Source organism: Drosophila ficusphila, unplaced genomic scaffold, assembly GCF_018152265.1.
Source record: "Drosophila ficusphila isolate 14025-0441.05 unplaced genomic scaffold, ASM1815226v1 contig_758, whole genome shotgun sequence".
NCBI classification, from domain to species: domain Eukaryota; kingdom Metazoa; phylum Arthropoda; class Insecta; order Diptera; family Drosophilidae; genus Drosophila; species Drosophila ficusphila.
In genome coordinates, this window is record NW_025064700.1 from 468,531 (window position 1) to 493,433 (window position 24,903).

Sequence of the window (24,903 nt, forward strand, 5' to 3'; positions counted from 1 at the left end):
CCACATCACAAATATTCCGCTCATGCCGATTCTTTATGTCTTCCCAAATGGCAAATCCAATTTTGTGATCGAAAGTTTTGTAGACCGTTCATTTTTGCTGTCTTTTCGCTTTGCTTTACAAGCTATTTGCGAGAGTGCATACATCCGAAACATTCCTTGGTGAGTAGCCTTTTGACACCCGGAACAAATTTTGCATAAACATTTAATGCGTCCGTTAAGCAGAAGCCATATTTAAAATATAGCTATTGGGGGGTCGAGAGACAACGTTCTCGGGGGGTTATGAGACATTCTATTACCGCGTCATCTAGGAACATAAAATTGTATTTTATAGCCTGATATAGTGTTTCTGTACACAACCAAAACGTTTAATGATAATTTTGATATTTTTGATGGATTCAGTGTTTTTGATGATCGTTTTTTCTTTCTTTAGTCATCATGGTGCGTCATAAGTATAGTCAGACTGCCAAATCTGCGATTGATGACAATGTTTTTGTGGCTGCTATAAAAGAGGTTGCTATCGAGAAAAAGCCGCTACGGTCCGTTGGTAGATCATATAATATATATAATACTAGCAGACCCGGCCACGCGTTGCTGTAGCTAAAGTTATTGTTATATTACATTGAAGTATACAATTTAAGAAGAACGGTAGGTAAGGTAGATAGTCTTAAGTCTCTAATATTTATTATTTTAAACTATAAATATTTTCAATTTAAATTTAATTTAGCACTAATCGGTGTACAATATTTCTGGTTAACCTGTCTTTAGCTAACACAAATAGATTTGACGGTTTTCCAACACGTGAACATGCAACATATAGTTGCCCATGAGAAAAGCACGGACGGATTAGATTTTTTCAGCGGCATTTTAATTTATTATTATAATTATGTGACAATACCTACATGTATATTTTTTATATCTATAGAATTTTGAATAATGAAGCACAGATAACTAAAAAGCAGGAATGATTTCACTGTTTTATCGTCCCTATAATTTGAATTTGATTTACACTTCGGTCTACGTACGTGGTTGGCTATGCTAACACCAAAAATTAAAAAAGTATAAATAATTGAATTTCACTCTATTTCGTTTACTACAAAATAAATTTAATTTATACCTTAACCTCAATAACACGTGGTAATCAGGCTATTGTCGGTTTACCATAGCAGCAGGGTTGCCAACTCTACGTCTTTTTACGTAGATCTACGTACTTCAAGCCTTTCTTGCAAACCTACGAACTTCAGTCCCAGAATCTACGTATTTTCTATCAAAATTGTTCATAGCAGTGCCATCTATTGTTTACTTACTCAATCTAATCGAAAAGTATCGACATCTATTAGATTCTTTTGGAGTTACCAGATAATTGTGACTTTCAATTAATTATAAACAAATAATTAGCAATAAAATAAAATTGCGACTTTAATTAAAGATCTAAGCTATCCTATCTCTCAAGTTGGACCAGACTGCTCATGGTATGCCAATTTAATTTAACATCGGTTAAGTAGTTTAGGAGTCCATCGCGGACAAACATCGTGACAGGAGATTTATATATATAAGATATATGTATATATATAATTATTAAAGATTAAAATAAAAAATTTTGATAAAATTAAGCCATTTTCATTCTTATAAATTTGTGTCTCACAACCCCCCGAACATTGCGAAAATCCATAAAAACAACTTTTGAGCAGGCTTGCAAAACTTGAAGGTCGAACTAAAATTTCAACTAATTATACTCTTGTCTGAGTGAAATTACACTGAACTATGATTAAAAAATTTGTACGGGCAGAAAAATGGCTTTTCTATTATATTTTTTGTCAAAAAACAAAACCCGTCTCAAAACCCCCCGGTCTCCCCTACATACAATATGCATAGCTTAAGGCTCTCTGAAAGAGCGTAACTTAAAGAGAGACATTACGAACATGAATGGCAAATGACTGGAAGAACTATTAGGTGCGCAACTAAGTTCCCGCTGTTTTTTCGATAAAAATGCTTCTGAATCATCCCCAACGCATGAAATCGCTTTGAAACGGGTAACTCCTAATTCTAAAGCAAGCTCTTCTTGAGTTTGACACGAATCCTCTTTAAGCAAAGCTTCCAATTTAGCGTCTTCGAAGGTTTTGGGACTTCCTTCACGAGGACGGTCGTCAACATCAAAATCTCCGTCTTTGAAGCGACGAAACCAATCCCGGCATGTTGCTTCGCTCAGAGCAGCATTTCCAAACACTTTTTGGAGCTCTCGATTCGCTTGAGCTGCCGTTTTTTTTCGAATGAAAGAAGAAAATCAACACTTCCCGCAAATGACGATTATTTGGCACAATATTAGACATTTTTACTTAACCAGAAGTATATAATGCGAAAACGAAATCACTTATGTGTCACAGCAGTTTGATTACAATATGTCTAAGCTTGGTTTGTGAAGTTTTGGATTTGTCAAAATCAACCAACTCTTACTGCTAGAGCCATCTACTAACAAACAGCGAGAACTTAGTTGCGCACCTATTATTATAAGCAATCAGACGTGTGTGCTAGTGAAGTAAAGAAAACACAAAAACGCAAATTATACCAGAGTTTTATTAAGTCCTGACATTTGTGGCAACCATATCACCTGCCACAATTTAAAGATTAATGGAAATAAATAGCTAACGCTGTTGTTTTTTATCACTCGACCATGGTTTTCTGAGCACCAAGCTTTTTAATTAGCCTTAAATTACAAAAAACAAGAAAGAAAGCTAGCTTCGGCAAGCCGAAGCTTATATACCCTTGCAGTCATCAAATATGTCGAACAAATCGCATAAAGGCTAGACAACATCGAAGCTAAGACGATTTTTCTATTCATTTTCCATATTTTTGACTATAGATCATATGGGAGCTATACGATATAGTTGTCCGATTTTGATCGAATTTAATTCGTAAATCAAGAGTCGTAAGAAAACTCTATATTCCAAAAATCATACTTGTCTGATGAAAAACAAGGATGTTATAATTTTATTTCCATTATTTCTATATAGATTTTTCGATCTTTCCTATGGCAGCTATAAGATATAGATGACCGATTTTTATGAAACTTTTTCTCAATATAAACGTTGTTAAAAAACTTGATATTCAAAAAATCCTGCTCGTGGGATAAAAAACAACGATGCTATCAATTTATTTCCATTAATTCTATATATATTTTTCGATCTCTCCTATGGCAGCTATATGATAGAGTTATCCGATTTTGTTCAAATTTAATCCGAAACTCAATAACAGTTAGAAAACGCCATCTTGAAGAATTCAAGTCGATCTGATCAAAAACAACAGAGTGAGAATTTTTTATTTCATTCTCTTGTATTGGAGCTATCCGATATAGTCGGCCGATCCGGCCCGTTCCGACTTATATACTGCGTGCAACAACTACACAACTTTTGGGAAAGTTTCAGCACGATAGCTTTAAAACTGAGAGACTAGTTTGCGCGGAAACGGACAGACGGACAGACGTACATACATACTTCGATTCTGCTCGTGATGCTGATCAAGAATATATATACTTTATGGGGTCTGAGGTGTCTCCTTCACTGCGTTGCAAACTTCTGACTGAAATTATAATACCCTTTTGCTCTGCAAGGGTATAAAAAGTGCGTGCGTACAAAGTACACATGTCTGAAGTGAAACTTCTTTGGCGAACTAATTTATCAGTCTTGTCTATATTTATACAAATCTAAAACTTTAGATTTCCGAGACTTAAAGAAAGGGAAAAAGAAAGATATGGTGAGAATTTATTTTCATAAAAATATTAAAAGATTTGAAAATTAATATAAATTATAAATTTAGTTTTTTAAATTTATTTCTTTAATAATTAAAGAGAATTATTAAGACACATTTATTTTATATTGTTAAAAAAATAATATAGTAAAATCTCAGATGTTGAATATTAAATTTAAATTCCTAGTAAAAATATCTGACGTCAATTTAAATTTCTACAAAATCATTGTAAATTAATGATAACTATAGAAGTTCCAGGTTTTAAACTAAAATTTTGTCAAGAGAATTTATGAACTATTGTTATTTATATTTTATGTCAAATGATTTATTGAAGTCTTGAAATCAAATGACGAATTGTAAATAAAAATGCCACATGTTTTTTGTTAATATTAGAAATTATTAATTAAATTTATTTTCTGAACTTAAAATTTAGAAAAGCGAATTTATCAAATGTTTATATTTTATTGAAATGGATTTATTTAATTATTAAATGACGAGCGGCAAGTTAAAATGCAACTGTTATTTGTAAATATTATATTAAAACTACCTAACCTTCAAACCAATAAGCCTAAAGATTTTAAATAAACAAAAATATTTATTACTTACTTCGACTTTAAAATGTATCACAAAATATTGTTCATAAAGTTTATTTATAAATTTAACTCACTGTTTATACACTGCATAAGTGCTAATAATGTTGTAAATAGATGAAAAATCTACGCTTACTGCAAATGACGTTATGCGACAGATTTGCCATCTAAAGTTCTAATAATTAACTAGTAAACGAATACCCAAACCAATATAGCACGTATTATTTCTTAATATCTCTTAATCTCTCTCTCTCTCTCGTTCAATCTTTCTCATTATACAATAGCTCTCTCGCAGTATAATAAGTACAAGGTAGTCTCGTAGCCAGCGTCACTCGCCTATTGGGCACTACAATGAGTGTGAGTGAAAGAGTGTTTTCCTAAAAGTGCGAAAGAAACAGAAAAAGAGTGTGTGGTTTAAAGCTTATGCTGTGCATATGGTTTGAAAGGGACTGTTATATGACAATGAATACTAACTGTTCCGTAATTTTTGGTTTTTACCCAGAGCTACACCTCAGGAATCGCTCCTATATTGTTCCCCCTTGAAAACATTTTTCTACAACAATAAATGTAACGCCTTGTATGTGCTTGCTGAAATAATTGCAACAAGTATTTTGCATAAGCACACAAGGATTAACGTTTTGAGAAAAAATCGTCCGCGTACATCCTCTCTCTTACGAAAACCCGAGCTTACTGAGCAATAGGGGATTAAACGCTAACAATTCTGCCGGCGACTAGACCACCTTATACTTATTATACCATGGATACGACAATTGCTCTATCTCACTTTTTCTCTGGATCTTTCTCACTTGCTTGCTCCCTTTTCTCACTCCATCGCTAGTCGCTTCATGCTAAGTTCGCCCTTACTCTCTCTCAATCGGTCCCAATCGTCTCTTTCTTTTTCGACACTTCCGTTGCATACTTGCGTGACGTTAACGTTACAGTTGTAAAAATGTTACCCTCATGCGCCTAAAGAAGTTTCACTTCAAAAATTCATAAAAATCGGACGACTATATCATATAGCTGTCATACATTGTGACAATAAAGTACCCGGAATTTCCCGTTTAAATTGCCCGCGTAAGAGATATTTGAAAAAATTTTTTTTTGCCAAGTTGATACGACCGTTCTCCATTAAGAAGCGAGATTTGAGTGGGATATGTCAACTAGTTTGTTTACAACAGCTAGTTTTGTAAGTTCACCTCAGCTGTGCTCCGCTATTTTTGGTTTTTTCGGTTCGTTTTTCTTCCTCCATTCTGATGATTGTTGACTTGTTTGCATGTCGTACTCGTACACCCATGTCTCATCACCAGTTATTATTCGATTCATGAATGTGAGATCGGAATTCGCACGATCAAGCATGACCAAAGCGACTTTCTCACGGTACTCTTTTTAAAAGAAATTCAGGTGTTTTGGAACAAGCCGTGCAGCGACGCGTCTCATGCCTAAATTTTCCACCAAAATTAAACGAACGGATTCGCGAGAGATGTTCAGGTGTTGTGCTACCTCTCTAATACTCACATGACGATTTTTAAGAACGATTGCTTTCAATTTGCTGATGTTTTCATCGGTGTTAGAGGTGGATGGTCATCCAGACCTAGGCAAGTCGTTCACGACTTCTCGTCCTTCACTGAATGCTTTATACCATTCATATGCTTGAGTTTTCGATAAAACCATAAGTCTTTTGTAACATTCGCAACGCTTCAGCGCACAAAATTCCGTTGGATACACAAAATTTGAGACAAACTCATTGTTCAATTTTATATCCATTACAAAAATCGCGGAGCACAGCTGAGGTGAACTTACAAAACTAGCTGTTGTAAACAAACTAGTTGACATATCCCGCTCAAATCTCGCTTCTTAATTGAGAATGGACCTACTAACTTGGCAAAAAAAATTTTTTCCAAATTTAAACGGGAATTTCCGGGTACTTTATTGTCATAATGTATGAACAATATTTTGATGGAGGTATTTGATGACTGCAAGAGTATATAAGCTTCGGTTTGCCGAAGCTAGCTTTCTTTCTTGTTTTTTTTTTTGTTTTAGATTTTTTTGTCAAATGATTTGTTGCTGCAGGTTTTAACTTGTTTAAAGTTCGGTTTGCGCTTGTTAACGTTTGTTACCATTTGGTCACCACATAGAGATAGAGGTTAGGGGCATTTTTTGTAGTTTGTGTTATAGGAATATTACACATGAGTATTAAATTGAATTTAAAATTTTACTGTTTCTTCTAAACGTCTCTATAAATGATACTTTTAGATTTGTTAATAGTCCGAGGAGTCATTTAAACAAAAAAACTATCATCCCTTAAGTTGTAGCAAAACAAACTTTTATGAGTAAATGAAGTCTTTTAAACTGAAATAATAGTCTGGTGGTATTTGGGGATTTCATAGTATAAAAAAGAACCCCGAGACTTCTATTACATTTTTATGAAGACCTTTTACTTGCAGTCTTTAACCGTTAGATAATGTTGGAGAGCTTAAATACCTTAACAACATTCAAACCTTCACCAACTTTTTGTTGGTTAGATTTATTTCAATTATTACCCCCTGTTTGTGGGGAAGACAACGAATATGCCACCCTTGTTAATAATAAACGCACGAGTAGGTTTAAATTATTTGAGTATTTATTTGGAGCTGCAACTCTTCGTTTTATATGCTTTCGAATATGTTTTACAATGTGTGCGAAATTAGTGTGTGTTGGATGTTGACTGAGGTGAGATAAGCCGAAAGTGCGGCTTTTTTATACCGTCGCTTTGACGATTATAGATAACATAAATAGATAAACAAAGAGAGGCTTGAAGAGCGGCTCCTAACTTCCTACACCTATGTGTACCTAATTAGGTACTGGCGGTCTGCTCCGAACATACTCCTCCCGTTGGAAGAGGTACGGTTCCAACTTGCTGGGAATCGATGAACGGTTTGGAGGCGGCTGCCCGTAGCTGTCGAGACCATAGCTACTCTGACGATGCCGTCCTCGCCGGGTATGACTTCTTGAACGCGTCCAACGCCAATTGCTCTGGCTAAGAAACCCTTACTCCTTGGCTAAGTGAACTTGCTGGATGCTCCTTTGGAGAAGTACGGTCCCCGAGTTGATCTCCTCAACGGAAAGATGGCGATCTGAAGGTAAAGCCTTGGCTCTGCAATTCGAAATAAAGCGAAACATGTATCGAAATAGAGATATAGAAAGATCAAAGCAAACGGATCCAATTAGAGCTGCGGAACGACGCTCCGGAAGATCCTCTCCTACATCTAGCAGGTATGTCCATTCCGACGAGTTTTGCAAAGTTTTCCGAAGGGAATACTCCAGAGGATCTCTAGGGGTACAGCCTCGTGACCCGACATCCGCCGGATTGAGATTGGTTGGAGCATGATGCCAAGACATTCCTTTCGTCATCTCCTGAATTTTTGCGATTCGGTTGGATCCGTCTCGCAATCGCTACGGGCCCTCATAGTTGCCAGGGCTCCAGCCGCCGCCTTGTTCCTCTGGGTTCCGCTGGGGGTGGTGGGTGGTTGCCTGCCTGGTGGAGGCATCGGTGGTGTAACAGAGACATTGGGCTTGGAGTAGACACGCGACATGACCTTGCTGTCGGCCAGTGGCTCCTGCAAGTCCTGTTTTACGGGGGCGGCGTTGCGAGAGTCATCGATAAGCTTGGAATCAGAAGTGGACCTTGGTAAAACGATTTTATCCAGATATGTACAATTGCCAGCTGTGACACCAGCAAATGGCAATTTGCGCTGGGCCGCTAAGCGTCGATTAAGCCTAGCCTCCACATCCATGAAGACTTCCGAAAATTCCAACCTTGTGTCCAGCTCCAGCTCCGCTTAGTCCAGCCTTTTCAACGATGTCTGGGCAGAATCAAATGCCAAGTTTTGTGCCTCGATCCATTTTAGTCGCGCAAGAATATCGGCCTCATCAAATTGATTAAAATTGCTGGCCACCAAATAATTCTTCATTGCGATGATTTGCCGAAAATAGGATTGCACTTTGGCCCGAAAGAATTCTATGTCACTAGGGCCATTTTGAGGCTGAAACTCGTTCACAAATTAAGGAATTTTATAAATCACACGAAAACATAAAAAATAAAAAGTAATTTGTGAACGGATTCACGATGCACGAAACACCCTGTGATTTAAAGCGCGAAAATGATAAGGCACCAAGCGTCACGAAAAGGTTACGGAACATTTGCATAAGTTGTTGTTGTTCTTGCACAGATTTTGCCCAAATAGCAAAAGCGAAAGAACTGATAAACACAGCGCGAAATGTAGGTACAAAATGCACTGTTTGTGTGTTTGTGACCGAATGCCAGCAAACGACGACAAATGTTTAAACGATATTAAACCGAAACGAAAGTTAAGTTGCAGACTCCGATTAAAATGAAAATCACGCGAACGAATATCACGTCGGGATCACCAAAATGTTTGTGGGGAAGACAACGAATATGCCACCCTTGTAAATAATAAACGCACGAGTAGGTTTAAATTATTTGAGTATTTATTTGGAGCTGCAACTCGACGTAATCATCATCTAGACTCCCCTACCCCCATGTCATCCAAAATAAGCAATACATGACCCCCGCCCACACATAGTCTTTACGTAATACTTGAACAACCCCTTAAGTAATAAACCGGTAGTTAATATTGCTTTCTCCGAAATCTAAAAGTGTAAAGTCTGTATTTTTTGAGATTTAAGAAAATATTTTTGACTTGAGATTCTGTTTGGTAGTTACTACAACCGTTCCAAATCGTACACCATTTTTTCTCTTAGTAGTTGGTAAAACCTATTTTCACCAAAATTCAAGCAGTTGTTGTGCCATTCCAATGCACACCCATCGAAATTAAGGAAGACTTTTAATAGGATTTTATTTCATGTGCACATGTTCCTTGTGGGACTTCAGGAAGTGTTTAGTGAAAATTCAAGATATTTAAACCGTGGTTCTCGCATCAAAAAGTCATTACCACCAGTATCTGTCACATTTATTCCAGAGAAAAATGCTTTCTAAGACAGTTAAGATAACAAGCAGCATGATGTTCCACAATTAATAACATTGCTCTGCAAATTTCAACTTTTGCGCTGCGAATAAGTTGCGATATAGTGTTTCCGAAAGCTTTTTGGTAATACTTCGGAATTTTGACTCCAGCTATATCTCAGCCCCAAAAAAACTTGGGAACCAAATCAAGGGTTTTTTCGTAAGTTAATAACCCCCTTAGGAGGGGCAGATGGTTTTTTACCTTTTTACATAACGTGCATGTTAGAGTTTTCCGCTGATTTTCCGAGTAAATTTCCCTTTTTCAAGGTAAAAAACCTTCTGCCCCTCTTAAGGGGGTTATTATCTTATGAAAAAACCCTTGATTTGGTTCCCAGGTTTTTTTGGGGCTTAAATATAGCTGAAGTCAAAATTCCGAAGTATTACCAGGTTTTTTCGTGCTGATCACGAATCCGGAGTCAAAATTTTCCAAAAGCCAGGACTGTCGGCTCAGAAGGTGTTGCTGAGTGTATGGTGGGATATCAGAGGAATTATCTATTATGAAGTATTGCCCTATGGCCAAACCATCAATTTTGACATCTACTGTGAACAACTGATGCGATTGAAGATTGCACTTGAACAGAAGCGGCCAGCCATGGTGAATCGTAAGGGCGTTGTGTTCCATCATGACAACGCCAGGCCCCATACATATTTGGTGACGCGACACAAGCTACGGGAGCTTGGTTGGAAAGTGTTTATGCATCCACCTTATAGTCCGGACATTGCCCCAAGCGATTACTATCTGTTTTTGGACATGCAAAATTTTTTCGATGGACAAAAATTGAGTTCAAGGGAGGATTGTGAAAATCGAATCGCCGAGTTTTTTGTCAGTAGGGACAAGGACTTCTTTAGGAGAGGCATATACAAGTTACCATCAAAATGGCAGAAAATCATTGAAGACAACGATACATATAGCACTTAAATCAGACAATGCTAACTATGTTAAAATCTTCGTCAAAAATCAATAAAGAAACCGGTATGTCATTACCAAACATCCTAATATATACTTTATGGGGTCTGAGGTGTCTCCTTCTCTGCATTGCAAACTTCTGGCCAAAATTATAATACCCTTTGCTCTGCAAGGGTATAAAAAACGGGACGTCCTGCCAAAATCGGGACGTCTGGCAACGCTGATAAATACCCATATATTTTCAATGTTATAAATAATAAATCATTTTGTCTAATAAATAATAATCTGCAAATGAATAGAAAAAAAACTTGCTTTTCAACATATCTTATTAGACAGATATTCATATCAATACTATAATCGTCAAGCTAGGTTGGCTTATTATTATTGGGTTTTAAAATTTATTATAAAAAGACGACACTCATAATTGTTAAGCTAAGCATATCGGACTTTCTAACATTGCAAAAACGCTTTCTTTTCAGTGCGGAAAACAATTCAATATAAAGAACGTTGACCAGATTCAAAAATGTTTTGATAGTGGCCATGGAGTGGAGCTGCTCAAACTAAATGGATATGCCACACATGCACTTAGACCTCCTGTAACGTTTATTCCAACTATTACAATAGACGGGTCCCAGCGAAGGCAAGCTTCAATTTTAAAAGATTTTTTTTCTGAAGTGTGCAAAGCGGCCGGAGATTCAGAAAAAGCAAAAAATTTATGCAAAAACAAAAGATTGTAGTTTTTTTCAATAACCTTAAAGGTTAATGACTGTTTCTAGGTTTCCTGTAAATTTGTTTTTGAAATGCCACCAATTTATCAAATATAATATACGAAAGTATTTCGAGAAAATATTTGAGCTTTTCATTTTTCCAAAAGAAAGAAATGATGTAACTTTGTAATTAATATTTAAGAATCCATAAATAAAATTGGTGAATATTGAATTGGTGAAATTTATCTTAATTTAAACGAAAAGGTAGTTTAATGACTTTTTAATGCGGAATTTTGTAACGGATTCTGCAGTCTACAAACTTTTTTTTGGTTTTCTTTGTATTTTCACCGTACATTTTTTCTATAATGAGCATATTATTAAGGTTACCAATAAGCTAAAATTCGCTAAATGTTAAAACAAGAGATGCTCGTCGGCATCTGTTAGAGCTACAGTTACAGTTGACCAAATAGCTGCCAGACTTGAAAGGGCAGACTTTGTCGCCTATGGGGGCTTGCATAGCACTGAAGCATGCCTGGGAAAAATGGAACTTTACTACCAACTACAGGATATACCCTGCTTACAATTAACTCATATACCGCCAAAAACAGATGCAAAGCCATCCATAATTGAATTAGGTTACATTGTTCATAAAAACTAAGCGCACAAAAATGCGTCGACTTCACAGTAATTGGCAGACCCACCAGTATCAGATTATCTCGCAAGTTGTCTTAAGCTTAATTTTTATAATTTGAATTTAATTTTCTCTTTAACTTAATTTAATTTTTCCTCTTTCCTAACAAAGAGCCTCTTATCTACACTTCTTCTAGCCTCATCCGCCAACCAACTTATTTACTTTAGGGAGTGTTCCACCGGCATATACTTCTTTTCAATAACTCTTCAGCACAGTAATGAAAACCATTAATAAAACATATTTCTAAAACGTACTGGTCAAGACTTAATCTCGACCCAAATTAAATTCCAATTTGCCGGTTTTTGCAATATCTACCTAAAAACATTTTAAATAGAGCGAATTTCCTCACAGCATTGCCCTATTCCTAGATCGATGGCCTAGTCTACACAATCAAGATCTCCCGAAAAAGATATAATAAAATGTATTTTAAGTGCTGAACATTTAAATGAAATGATATGCTTTACTTAAAGTTGATACGGAACATCGAATTTCACGAAAATACGATCGAACGATGTGAAGACTAGTCCATTATTGAAAATCTTTTTCTCTAGATGCGACGCACTGGAATCTGGTCAATCTACTCCCAAGGCTTACCGGAGACGCGTCGACACGTCATTAGAAATGGATCGAACTCGCGATAAAGATTTGTATTTATTGTACCCAGCGGCACTCGATCATGGCCTGCATTTAATTTCAATGAATGGAAATACGAAATCGTCGATCATTCGTAAGACTTCACAGATGTCGTCAAGCAAGGTAGCTATACCTAAGTTGAGATGCCTGCTCTGCAAAGGATCAATCAAAAAAACAAGCCGGAAACGGAATTTTTCCGAAAAGACTTCGTTTTTTGGTCGAATGCTGACCTCAAGAACTATTGTGGCGGACAGATACGGAAAGTAGACGGGTTGTCGAATCATTCTGGACTTATACTTACCGCAGAGGCGTTCATTCAATACATCAGCTTTTATCGTAGCCACACGCACATTTTTGTTACTGGTCTTTCTTCGCAAGCCGCGGTTACATCTCTCGGGAGTACCAACATTTTAATAAAATCAAGAGAATCACCGGAAGTCCAGACAGTTAAATTCTTAATATTGAGTTCTTTAACTACTTCCATATGCAACCAATACTCGACCCGTCGTATCAGCAGACTTAAAATCGCTTTGCCATGTGAGAAAGAGGATGATGAGGAACCTCTTTTGCATTGCCGGTTGTTGACTGTAGCCAATAGGCAAGCGCTATCCCTCGTTCTGGCAGTTAAAGTTCTTTCACAGCTGGTACTAACGCCACCGATAATCACGTGAAGCTTCCACGCTATTAAAAATATTATCATCAACAGACGTGGACTAAGCCTAAAGTACCATTGTACTCACTAAAGGCATTTCGATATAATTATAATATATTGTAACTCACTGGGATGGCTGTCATTCGTACCGAGTAAAGTTATCTGATCACGGTCAATTTGGTGGCCGCCAGAGCGATCTCTGTCTATGAATGATTTCAAGGTTCTCCTCCTCGCGGTGCCTCCTGGGTAGCTACTTCAGCATATGCAAATAGTGAGCTATAGTGTGCAGCGAGTCACCCGGACATTAAACGGTTGAGCGCAGGGTTTGAAACCCGCCTCATAGAAGCCCAGTGAAGACTAAAGCAAAAGCCTCGGATAAGATTCCCTCTTATGTAGACGACCACCGCAAATTGAAAAAGGACTATGATTTGAGGATACGCACCTGAAGAGTCCGAACCCTTAAGGGGCACAACTAGTGTGACATTTCAAAAAAATCTTTTTTTTCTTTCATATTTCGGTAGATTACACCTTTAAAAATAACATATTAAAATTTCAAATCGATATCTTAAATAGTTTTTGAGTTATAGCAATTTTAAGAGCAGCCGCTCGCGAATACGATCATTTTATCTTTAAACGCGTTTTTCTCGAAACAGCATTTTCCGAATTTGCTGCAGTGATAACTCAAAAACTAATGATCCGATCACTATTAAATTTTTTTACATTTTCTATATATAGTTCTCCCTACAATGACCTATCGATTTTTTGATCCGATCAAAAATCAAATTTTGGCAGGCAAAAACGACCAAAATTTTGGGTAAAATTCGTTTTTTTTTTTTAAACACCGCCATTTAGTCAATTTTTGATATTTTTATTTATCGTAGGTCATTGTATAGACAATATCATTTAGTTTAACGAGAATTTTTCATTTTTTGATTTCATCCACGGAGAGGGCCGGAATCAGTTAAGGCACTTTTTTTTTAACGCCGTTGGAGTTCGGCTCTAACTTAAAAAATATTTAATTTGTTTCTTTAAAAATTTCACTGTATATTCTTCAAACTTGTATAAAAATATTCTGAAAATTTTAAAATAATTGATCAAGTAGTTTTTTTTAAATAAAAATTCCCATAAATCACCTTTTTTTTTAGGCCGTCACACTAGTTGTGCCCCTTAATTGGGATGGCGCCTCTATCCAACTTCCACATGCCCTTGAAAAATTAAAGGCTAACATTACCGCCATCCAGGAAATGAGACAGACAGGACAAGGTGGCTCCAAGCGAGCAAAACTGCGATATATACTACAGCTACCTTGCGGAGAGGCGCGAATTTCACCCCAGTGGGTGAACGGCTGCCTACAATCCGCGCCAAAGCTAGATTTTTAAATCTTATCTTAAAATTTTTTTATACGACCGATGCCCAGATCACGACGTGAAGATCAACGTCGGAACTTCAACGCAAAGGTTGGGCGTGAGGCCATCTTTGACCCTGCCGTCGGACGATTCAGCCTTCATGTGACCACCTCGAACAACGGTCTCAGGCTGATTGACTTCGCCCCGGCGCGAAACATGGTTGTGAGTAGCACCAGATTTCGGCACCGCGACATCCACAAGTCCACATAGCTGTCCCCTGATCAATGAAATCGCAACCAAATAGATCACTTTGTGATAGGCGGAACGCATGCCTCAAGCGTGATGGACGTGAGTTCGTTTTGATGACGTTGACTCGGAACACTAACTTGTTGCAGCCAAGATACGTACCAAAAACGTACACCCCATTACGCAACGAAGGCTTGACATCACCAGGCTGCGATCACAACGGACAGCAATGGCCTTTTCCACTCACCTTTCGGAACTGCTACACCAACTTCACCCTCTCCATGTTGACGCCGGCGAACTCTGGGCGCACATATCCCACTCCATGCGAGCTGCTGCTGAAATAAGCATTGGGTTCAAATGCCCACCCACGCGGAACCAATGGTATACCGAGGAGTGTCGCTTCGCAACTGCGGAAAAAAACGCCGCCTACAGAAAAACCTGAGCCTGGCGTATTGCCCGGCGGGTCCTGACCGAGTCTACACATACGAGTCCCCTTCCGAGGGAACGTGACCTCGGCGGGGAAGGGTCAAGAATCAGACGCATACCGGAGAGCCTTCCAGACTATGATCCGGTGCACGCTTGGTTCGTCTAGTGGCGAGGGTTACGTCGTGGTGTGACAAGCCGCGAAGGACGAGCAGTTAAACTGCACGGGTGTTAAAGGCGTATACGCCGAGAACCCTGCGGTATCTGCCAGAGTCCTGAGAATTAAGTAAGCGTCCGGTGGACTGGCCGGGACAGAGCAAGGGACAGGAGTTGCAATGGGCATACGCCTGGAGAACACGGCATCTGTTCACCATAGTCTGAGAACGGTGACGCTTCCCGAAGCCCAGATAGTCTAACTCCCCACTAGCGTGATCTTTGGAATGCCTGACACACCCAGAGGAGGCGTCTCGAGGAACATACCAAAACCAGTATCCTGTCGGATAGAGATCGAATAAATACTTTGAAATCGGAGAAAAATTGTCTCTTCTTTACCGGTTGGGCAATCACGTTATATAAATTTGGTGGGACGAACGCATAAAATCTTCTGAGCTAGCCGCACAATTCCATAGCGAGCACAAAACAACAAAATCAGTTCGTTACAATATGATAATACACCTCCCTATCTTGTAATTATTTTGGGACGGACGGATTATTTTGGCTCCTCCTTGCCGAGCTTACGTGGTATGTTGACAGGTCTTCGAGGTTGGTCCCGAATCATTCTGTCGGCTGTGGCCTTGCCCGAATGTCCAGCTCGTGGGATTTTTTTTCCTATCGGTTCATTGGATGGACTGACCTCTCTAACGCGTGGGAGTGACCATATAGGAGCGTTAAATTTGTCCGCGTGTGCGAGTTTCGTAAGAAGGCAAAAGCACCGATCTTCAGGATGTAAGTCGGGATCGGCCATAAGATAGAAACGGAATCCCCATTCCAGAAGCTCTACATTGACTTCCTGGGAAGGTATCCGAGCTAGAAAAATGGTCACGCCTGGATCTTTATTGTGGTAGACCATTTCTCCAAGTATACTTTCCTGAAAACCATGAATGCCGCGACGGTGCGAATGTGATCAACTTTCTGGTGAGCGAGGTATTCTATAAGACCTTGAGATGGCCGGGATGCGGACAAGGACCAGTTGCGGATAATCAACGCTAAGGTGCAGAAGCAGCTTGCGGGCACGTATAAGACATGCCGACAAGCCTGAAGAGGAAGTCTTCCGCAGAAATTTCGTATTGAGGGTACATATTTCCTATTGGGTTATAGGATTTCGAGCTGCCAGTATATGTTGGCCTAACTGACTTCTTTACTCTTTCTAGACAGCACAACCTCTATGATTTTTAGTGTAATTTATACTTATAATATATGAAGTGGCGGGGCATCCTTCTTGAAGGCAGCAACTCCTTGGGGTCAGCGACGGCTGGCGGTGTTAGCTGTGGGGGCAAGAAAAGAACACACTCGGCGAACGCGAAAAGTAAAAAACTCTAAAACTTCGATTATGGCGCGGACCGGCCGGGCGTTTATTTTATGCGTTGACGTATTGGAACTAACTTAAGCTATTCTAAGCTAGGCGCTTGGAGGCGCAGCGGAGACTTCTCGCGCTCGGGGAGTGGAGAGCCTGGACGGCCGAGCGCGACATGCTCCAAGCTTCGGGAGAGGGAGAGTGCGGTGTGGGGAGAAGCTCCGAGAGAGGGAGAGCGGGAGAGGCCTGAACATTCCGCCCCCCTTGCAACCGCTGGCGTTGCAACATAATTAGCCCTGGTTGCAGGCGCCGGACAGGATCCAGCCGAAGATGGTCTTCTGGGCCACCGGCAATCCCTCGGCGACCAGGTGGAATCCTGGTTGGATGACCTTGGCGTAGACATCCGCACCCAGGACCATGGAAATCGACGCCGGCAGATAGAACCGCTTGTCGGCCAGCGGAAGGTCCTTGTAGCGGCCGACAACAGACTCGTCGATCGCTCGGATGGGGGTGCGGACGCCGACGCCGGGTTCGATCTTTAGGACGACATCCAACGCAGCTCCCTCGACGACCTTCGATCGGAGGATCGCCGTGCACACCCTTTCCTTTCCGACATTGGTGGTCGGCAGACGAAGGCTGGACGCCAGGGTGGCGTCGTGGCGTCGAGGGCTCTGGTGTCGAGGATGCTGAGCGCGGTGGAGAAGCAAGCGCTCTGCGAGTTGGCGGATCTTGCCGGCGCGAACGCTGCTGAGAAGCGGAGCCCCTTTTGGAAGGCTTGGAAGGCTCGGTGATGTGGAGCAGCGTGTGATGCTCCTCATCGCACGTTCTGCACCGGTCACCGCTACGGCAGTCCCCTTGCGAATGCTCGTGGGCAAGGCAATTTGCGCAGTACTTATTAACCAGAACTGCCCGTTGCCGCTTCTCCGCGCTCAGCTTGAGGAACCTCTGGCACCTCTTTAAAGGGTGGATCCCCCGGCAGACTCGGCACCGGTAGGACTGCGTGCCTCGAGTCCGCCTGCTCTCCAACACTTGAGCGTTCTGCTTACGCGGAGCCATTGTCTACGGATGTCGGCGTAGGATCATGAAAAAGAAAAAAACACAGGAAGATGTTTTATAATGGAAAGATTCGGGCCTTACGGACTACGGACAACGAAGTATGGATTACTGGGTAGAAGTTTGGGGAGCCTCTCCGGGAAGGAGAACAATTTTGGCTACTGGACGCCGGACAATGCCGCGCGCCGTCCGGATGTCGACTACGCGGACATTGCCATCGGCTCCAGGAAAGACGGAGTCGATTCTACCGAGTCGCCACTCATTTGAGGGCAGATTGTCGTCTTTGATGACGACCATGTCCCCGACACGCATATTCTCGGTGGGACACTTCCACTTGTTGCGCTTGTGGAGCTCTTTCAGGTATTCATCCTTCCATCGAGCGCGGAATTGCTGATGGAGCGCTTTCAAGTGTTGCCACCTGTTTAATATGGTCTTAGATTCTCCCTTTACTTCGGGTTCCACTATGGATAGAAGAGGGCCGCCGACAAGAAAGTGCCCTGGTGTCAACGCTAGAAGATCAGTGGGATCCTCTGACATGGGAGAGTGGCAAGTTCTTCAAAGGTATATTTCCGCGTAGCTGTGCATTTATAGAACAATGCCTTGAAGCTCTTGACACCAGCTTCCCATAGGCCTCCTATATGGGGTGCTCCTGGCGGAATGAAATGCCAGTCGAGCCGCTGATGACTATACGCATCAGTCACAGACTCTTTAACGGCCTGGAGAAAATCTCGGGACAGTAATGTGGCAGCGCCAACAAAGGTCTTCCCATTGTCCGACTGCACTTGGCGAGGACACCCTCTTCTGGATACGAACCGAGCGAATGCCGCAAGAAATTTCTCGGTCGTCAGATCTGAAGTAGGCTCCAAATGGATAGCCTTGGTGGAGAAGCAAACGAAAACCAACACATACCCTTTAGTAATAAGGCAGGCTCTGCCAGTGTAATTCTTTATGTCGAAGGGCCCTGCGTAGTCCATACCCGTGTACCTGAATGGACGGGAGAATGACACTCGTTCTCTTGGCAAATTTCCCATCATCTGACTTTGCAATCGCTTTTTGTAGATCACGCAGACCTTGCAGGCATTGATAACTGCCTTCACCAAGTTTTTAACTCTCGGAACCCAATATCTGGAACGGGTAAGACGTACCACCAACTGATTACCCCCGTGTAGCGTAATGAGATGGGTGAACTTTACCAGAAGCCGAGAGAGTGAACATTCGTACGGGACGATTATCGGGTGTCGTTCATCGTAACGCAAACTTTCAGAGGCTGTGACACGGCCACATGCCCTTATCAGCCCCTCCTGATCTAGGAAAGGGTTTAAGGAGAGGATCGAACTGGAAGGGGGCACCGGAAGCTTCTGACTCAAACAGCGATACTCGTTCGTTAAATACCTGCGCTGAGTGCAGAGAATCATGAGCCGTTCGGCGGCGACAAGTTCCTTGGCCTCCAGACGGATCTCTGAAAGCGGCGATTGTTTCTTGCACCGATTGATAAAACGCTGGACATACGCGAGGACCCGCAACGCTCTATCCAATTTGGAAAAACGATCAAGGAAGTCTTCGTTCGGAATATATGCTACGTGGGCTTTGACTGCTCGCTTTTCGATCTCGGTCACGGGAAGGTCGGTCCCCTGGCTAGGCCATCGGCTGCGTGGCTTTTGCAACCAAGTGGGTCCATGCCACCAGAGAGAACTACCGACAAGCTCTGGAAGGGCCACCCCTCGACTAGCCAAGTCAGCGGGATTATGTTCGGATTGACCGTGTGACCAGTTGGCTGCCTCTGTGGACTGAGTGATCTTCGTCACTCTGTTGGCAACGAAAGTAGTCCAATGGCAAGCTGGTTTTGCTAACCATGCCAACACAATGGTGGAATCGGTCCAGCAGTGGAGACTCGAATTCAGCATCGGCATGCTGGGAAGGATCGCTTCAGCCATTTCGGCTAGCAGTAAAGCTCCGCACAGCTCTAGGCGAGGAAGCGACACAGTTTTGACTGGCGCAACACGCGTCTTGGCGGTGAGAAGGTGTACCATCGTGGTATGTCCCATCTCTACACGCACGTAGATCGCAGCGCCGTAGGCTTTCTGCGAGGCATCACAAAATCCATGATGCTCTAAGCGGAATTCTGGGCGAAAGGAAACCCATCTTGGAATCCGGACCTGATCAAGGACCGAATAGCTCTGAAGAAAACTGTGCCACCTTTGGCACAACTCAGATGGCAGCTTATCGTCCCACCCCAGCTCCTGAAGCCAAATCTCTTGCATAAAGATCTTGGCACACACAACAAATGGAGCGAGCCAGCCTGCTGGATCAAACAGTTTGGCAATTTGGGAAAGCACCTGGCGTTTTGTGGGGGAGATTTCTGCGGGTAGATCTGGGGGGGACGAAGAAAAACTCATCGGACGTCGCTCTCCACCGTACACCGAGAGTCTTGGCTGTACTTTCAGTGTCGATATCAAGGAAATCGCTGTTCAGAAGATGACCGGCTTGGATATGAGCTAACACCTCTTTGTTGTTGGACGTCCATTTTCTTAACGGAAAGCCCGCGGAGTCTAGGGCACTCTGTAACTCCTTTATTGTGAGCTGAGCATCTTCAGCAGAGTCAGCTCCCGAAAGGACATCGTCTACATACATTGCATTACGAATGACTTTGCTCGCTCTTGGATGGCTGAGCTGCACGTCAGTCGCCAGCTGTTGTAGGACTCGTATCGCCAGGAAGGGCGCACAATTAATCCCGAAAGTTACCGTCTTTAACTCAAAATCTCGAATGTACCCCTCGCTGTTTCGGAATAAAATGCGTTGGAACGGGGTATGCTTCGGGTCTACCCAGATCTGTCGATACATTTTCTCGATATCGGCACTGTAAACGTATCGGAAATATCGCCACTTCAGAATTTGAATGGTCAGATCGGACTGTAAGACCGGGCCAGCATGAAGGATATCATTTAGACTGACCCCATTGTCTGAAGGGCTGGAGGCATTGAACACCACACGAAGCTAAGTGGTCGTACTTTCCGGCTTGAGCACGGCATGATGCGGAAGATAATAACTCGCAGAATCATGGGTAGGAAAGACCTCTTTCATGTGGTTGAGATCGAGATATTCTTGAATGACGGTATCGTACTTCATTTTCTGTTGGCTGTCCCTTTTTAAACGCTGCTCGTTTCTTAAGAATTGAGCCAACGCGAAGGATCTGGAGTGTCCCAGGGCGGACTTTACGTTCTCTGGATCACGGAATGGAAGGTGTACGATATATTTTCCACTAAAGTCTCTCATGGTTGTCCGGAGGAAATTTTCCTCACAAGCCAAATCGGAATCTTTTGCCATTTTTATTGGCAGATCCTCCACCTCCCAAAACTTGGTGAGAAGTTGATCCAGGTTTGAATCAAATCTATGGGAGATTCGAGTGGAGAAAGCGGAAATTTGCTCTTGCCTAGCAGCTGGTATTCGTCCGGTAAGGATCCAACCGAATATGGTCTCTTGACCAAGAAGAGAGCCACAGACGTTTGCTCGGGTGCCGCTTAGGAGTATGGAAGGCAGCAGATCAGCCCCGATTAACACGTCTATTTGTGCACTCTCATAGAATTTCGGGTCTGCCAAAGAAAATTCGGGAAGTTCCCGTAGGAAATGCTGCGGAATTGAGCAGGACGGAAGTTGACCAGCTAATTGCGGAAGGACATACGCCGTCGCGTCTAGTTGCAGGCCAGGCCTGGTCGGAGATCGAATTGAAAATTGGCAGAGCTTTTTGGACTCTGCTGCCAGTGTTTGGCTTAAGCCGGAGACTTGGGCTCGAATGATCTGATGAGGCAACTTAATCAAGTTGAACAGCCGCTCGGTCATGAATGTTGCCTCCGATCCAGAGTCGATCAAGGCACGAGCCTTGAAGGTTGATCCCAAATGGCAAACGTCAATAATTGCGGTGCCCAGCAAGACGGATCTATGACCCGTGGCAAGATAATTTTGCACCGTGGAGGTTGCGGCACTGGTAGTCGCTGGAGCGGTCGTAGTTGGTCTTGACCTGGGCGAAGAAGTTGGAGTTGGAGTCGAGAGCGTTGGAGACGCGTTACCTCGATGGCGAAGCGTGTGATGGCGGCCGCGGCACGTGAAGCAACTAAGAGTGCTGTCACAGTCCCGTAGCTGATGTCCTCGTGCAAAGCAGTTCAGACACAGCTTTTTGCCTTTGATATACGCGGACCGCTCATCGACAGACATCCGGAGAAACCGTGCGCATGTCCGCACTGGATGGTTTTCTCGATTGCACAAGTCGCACCCTCTACCTCTGGGTACTACTCTTGCTTCAAAGGAGTGGATTCTGCGTGCCGAGGAATTAGAGGCTGCCGCTCTGGGCTGAGGCTGACTAGAGCCTGACGGACGGACATCATCTATGGCCTCTAGTGTCCTGTAACGCTCAGTGAGGAAGTTATTTAACTCCTGCCACGTGGGAACATCGACCTTGTTGTGGAGCGACTGCTCCCAGAGGGAAAGTGTCAACTTTGGAAGTTTGGCGGAGACCATATAAACTAATAGGCAATCCCAATTGTCGGTGCTAATATCGCTCGTTTCTAAAGCGGTAAGGCAACTCTGGATGGTGTCTTGAAGCTCTCGCAAAGCTGGCCCAGATTCCTGAGTGATGGACTGCACATTGAACAGTATTTTCAAATGACTGTTTACTAACAACCGTTTGTTCTCGAAACGCTTAGTTAGGTTATCCCAGGCTGAGCGAAAACCATCGTTAGTTAAAGGCGACTTTGCCACAATTGTGTGTGCTTCGCCACTCGTTTTGGAATTCAGGTGGAACAATTTCTCGACCGGCGTCAATCTGGGATTATTAATGTAGATCGCCGTGAAAAGGTCCCTAAACGTCGGCCAGCGAAGATAATCGCCGGTGAAGACCTCGGTATCGCACGGAGGTAGCCGACAACCTGAAGGAACGTAGGTCTGGGACGGATCAGCTTGTGTTTGGGGGGTTCGTGGAGCTTGAGCAATAAGATCTTCTATGTTCGCACCACACCTTTCGTAGACGCCGTAGCAATAATTGTACTTCGCTCGGAGAATTGGCAAGCTGTCAGCTGCACTGTCTCCGGCTGAAATCAAGCGTACATTGCACTCATCGTACTCTTTTTTGATGCGCTCCCACAATGCTCGGACCTCTTCGCGTCGGATATTTAGCATGGACATGCTCGGGGGAGTCGGCGACGGAGTGTTGCATCTCGCTTCGAATTCACTGAGTCGATCTGAAACCTCAATGAATTGATTCAGCGCAAGATCGGACGCAGCTAGAGCCATTTTTGTCTCGGAACGAGTGAGCCTTGCTTGGGGAGAGGGAGTCTTACTGGAAGGTTTAGGTGTGGGCGGCTTGACAACAATTTTCGGAGTTTTTGTTGGTGGAATGGGAGATTTTTTATTCCCACCTTCACTGGACATGCCAAAAAACGAACCCTCGGTTGGAAAACAAGTGTGCTGGTCGTGAGAAACAAATTTTAGACCTTTGTGGCTGGAATTGCACTCTTAAAAAAAATTTGTATTTAGCTGACTTGTGGAATTTGTCTCGCTAAAGGGAGACGGTCTATGGAAGCGACGATAAATTAAAAAGGAATATATGCCCAGTGGAAACGGGGTATATTTAATATGCACAGGAGCGAAAAAAAAACCCAGAATAATTAAATAATATTTATTCTTAATGTTATTAAGAATATTATAATTATTATATTTATAATACGGATATGTGATTATTATTTTGTGTGGTATTTATTTACTTTATTTTAGAAAATAATACCAACTGTGGTAAAGACAAAAAAACCAAAACGGGTAGTTTATTCGAAGAATGGAAGTTAATTATTTATCCAAAATAATTTATTTGCAAATACTTAATTTCTGAGCTATCAACAAACGGTGTGCCGTACCGAGTGACGTTCACACTTAAATTTTTTGGAACCAGACAAAGAAATAAATTTTTTTTTAAGTTATTGTATGTTGCTGGACAAAAAAAACAAATCAAATAATAAAAAAATTAATTTCCAATTATTTTGGTATTTTTAATTTTAATTTGACTGGAATATTAATTATGTGTTGTTATTGGAGTTGGAATTTATTTATTGCAGCTCAGAAATAATTTATTTTGTCTTTGGAAAAATTTTATATGTTTAAGACCTTGCACTGGATGTCGTGCAACGGCTCCCTAATGGGTATGGGTGTATATGTGTATATTGGTATGCTGGATTTGGATATAAGTGTATATATGTATATATGTGCGTTTGTGCAGTTCGCGCTCACGCCAAAAAATGTTAGAATAAAACACACTGCAACCAACAAAGTTTTCCGAGTTGGTGGTGGATTGTAATTATTTATTTTATTCTACACGGAGGCCGACGGAAAACTTTTAATGTTGGTATATTTTCGCTGTAGGAAGTAGAAAATATGTATGGAGTATATGGAATATATTTGGAGATATATTTATGTATGTGCGTTTGTGCAATTCGCGCTCACGCAAAAAAATGTTGGAAATAAAAAACACACTGAAACCAACAAAGTTTTCCTAGTCGGTGGTGGATTGTAATTATTTATTTTATGCTACACGGAGGCCGACGGAAAACTTTTAATGTTGGTATATTTTCGCTGTAGGAAGTAGAAAATATGTATGATGTATATGGAATATATTTGGATAATTATGTATGTATGTATTTTTTTGGCGGAAAATTTATTAAAAAATATTGCCGGCGGGTATGTGTTGAGCTTTCGATTTTAGTTAAGTGGACTGTATTGCAAGAAAAGGTGTGCAAAATATTTAGCGTAGGACTGCAGTGAAAAAAAACACTTTGAAATTGGGGCCCTTTTTCGGCAGAACACTTGGAATTTTTTCACAGAAATTATTTCTTCACTGTTCACTTCGAATATTTTGCACACTTTACACTTGTCGTTAAATTTTGGATTTTTCACTTTTATTCAATTTCGGAATTTTCACTTTTTATTAAAGTTTGGAATTTTGCTCATTTGATGTATGTATACTTGTATGTACATACATATGTGTACGGTTTCACTTTGATGTACGGGCCAAAGAGGAATTGGAGGAATATGGCGGCACGATCAAAGAAAAACGGAAAATGGAAGAGATCTTAATAATTGCCGTTTTCGGATTAAATCGGACTTGGATTTTTAGAAAAAATCATGCAGAAAGTCAAACGAAACAGTGTTTTCGAGTGGCTGACTGCAGACCGGCAAATTAATATATGTAGATCTTCGTACTTATCTTGAGCAATTTCGGGCGCTGGGCCAATCCGGCTCGAAGGACCAAAAAATGAAGTGGCAGGGCGTCCTTCTTGAAGGCAGCAACTCCTTGGGGTCAGCGACGGCTGGCGGTGTTAGCTGTGGGGGCAAGAAAAGA

The 24,903-nt window shown here is 41.6% G+C and overlaps 1 protein-coding gene and 1 pseudogene across 5 annotated transcripts in view; one reads left to right on the top strand and one right to left on the bottom strand.

Moving 5' to 3' along the window:
* Window positions 1-11,200, top strand: part of LOC108100585 (gamma-interferon-inducible lysosomal thiol reductase) — a 43,715-nt gene extending 32,515 nt beyond the window's left edge. For all 5 annotated transcript variants that reach the window (XM_043208879.1, XM_043208877.1, XM_043208878.1 and 2 more), the window contains one exon: window positions 10,741-11,200. In XM_043208879.1, coding sequence (XP_043064814.1) covers window positions 10,741-10,998 — 258 coding nt within the window. In that variant the 3' untranslated portion in view covers window positions 10,999-11,200. The remainder of the gene's footprint in view (window positions 1-10,740) is intronic.
* A 6,250-nt stretch (window positions 11,201-17,450) lies between these two features.
* LOC122320706 lies at window positions 17,451-23,012 on the bottom strand (annotated as a pseudogene).
* Between the last annotated feature and the right edge of the window lie 1,891 nt (window positions 23,013-24,903).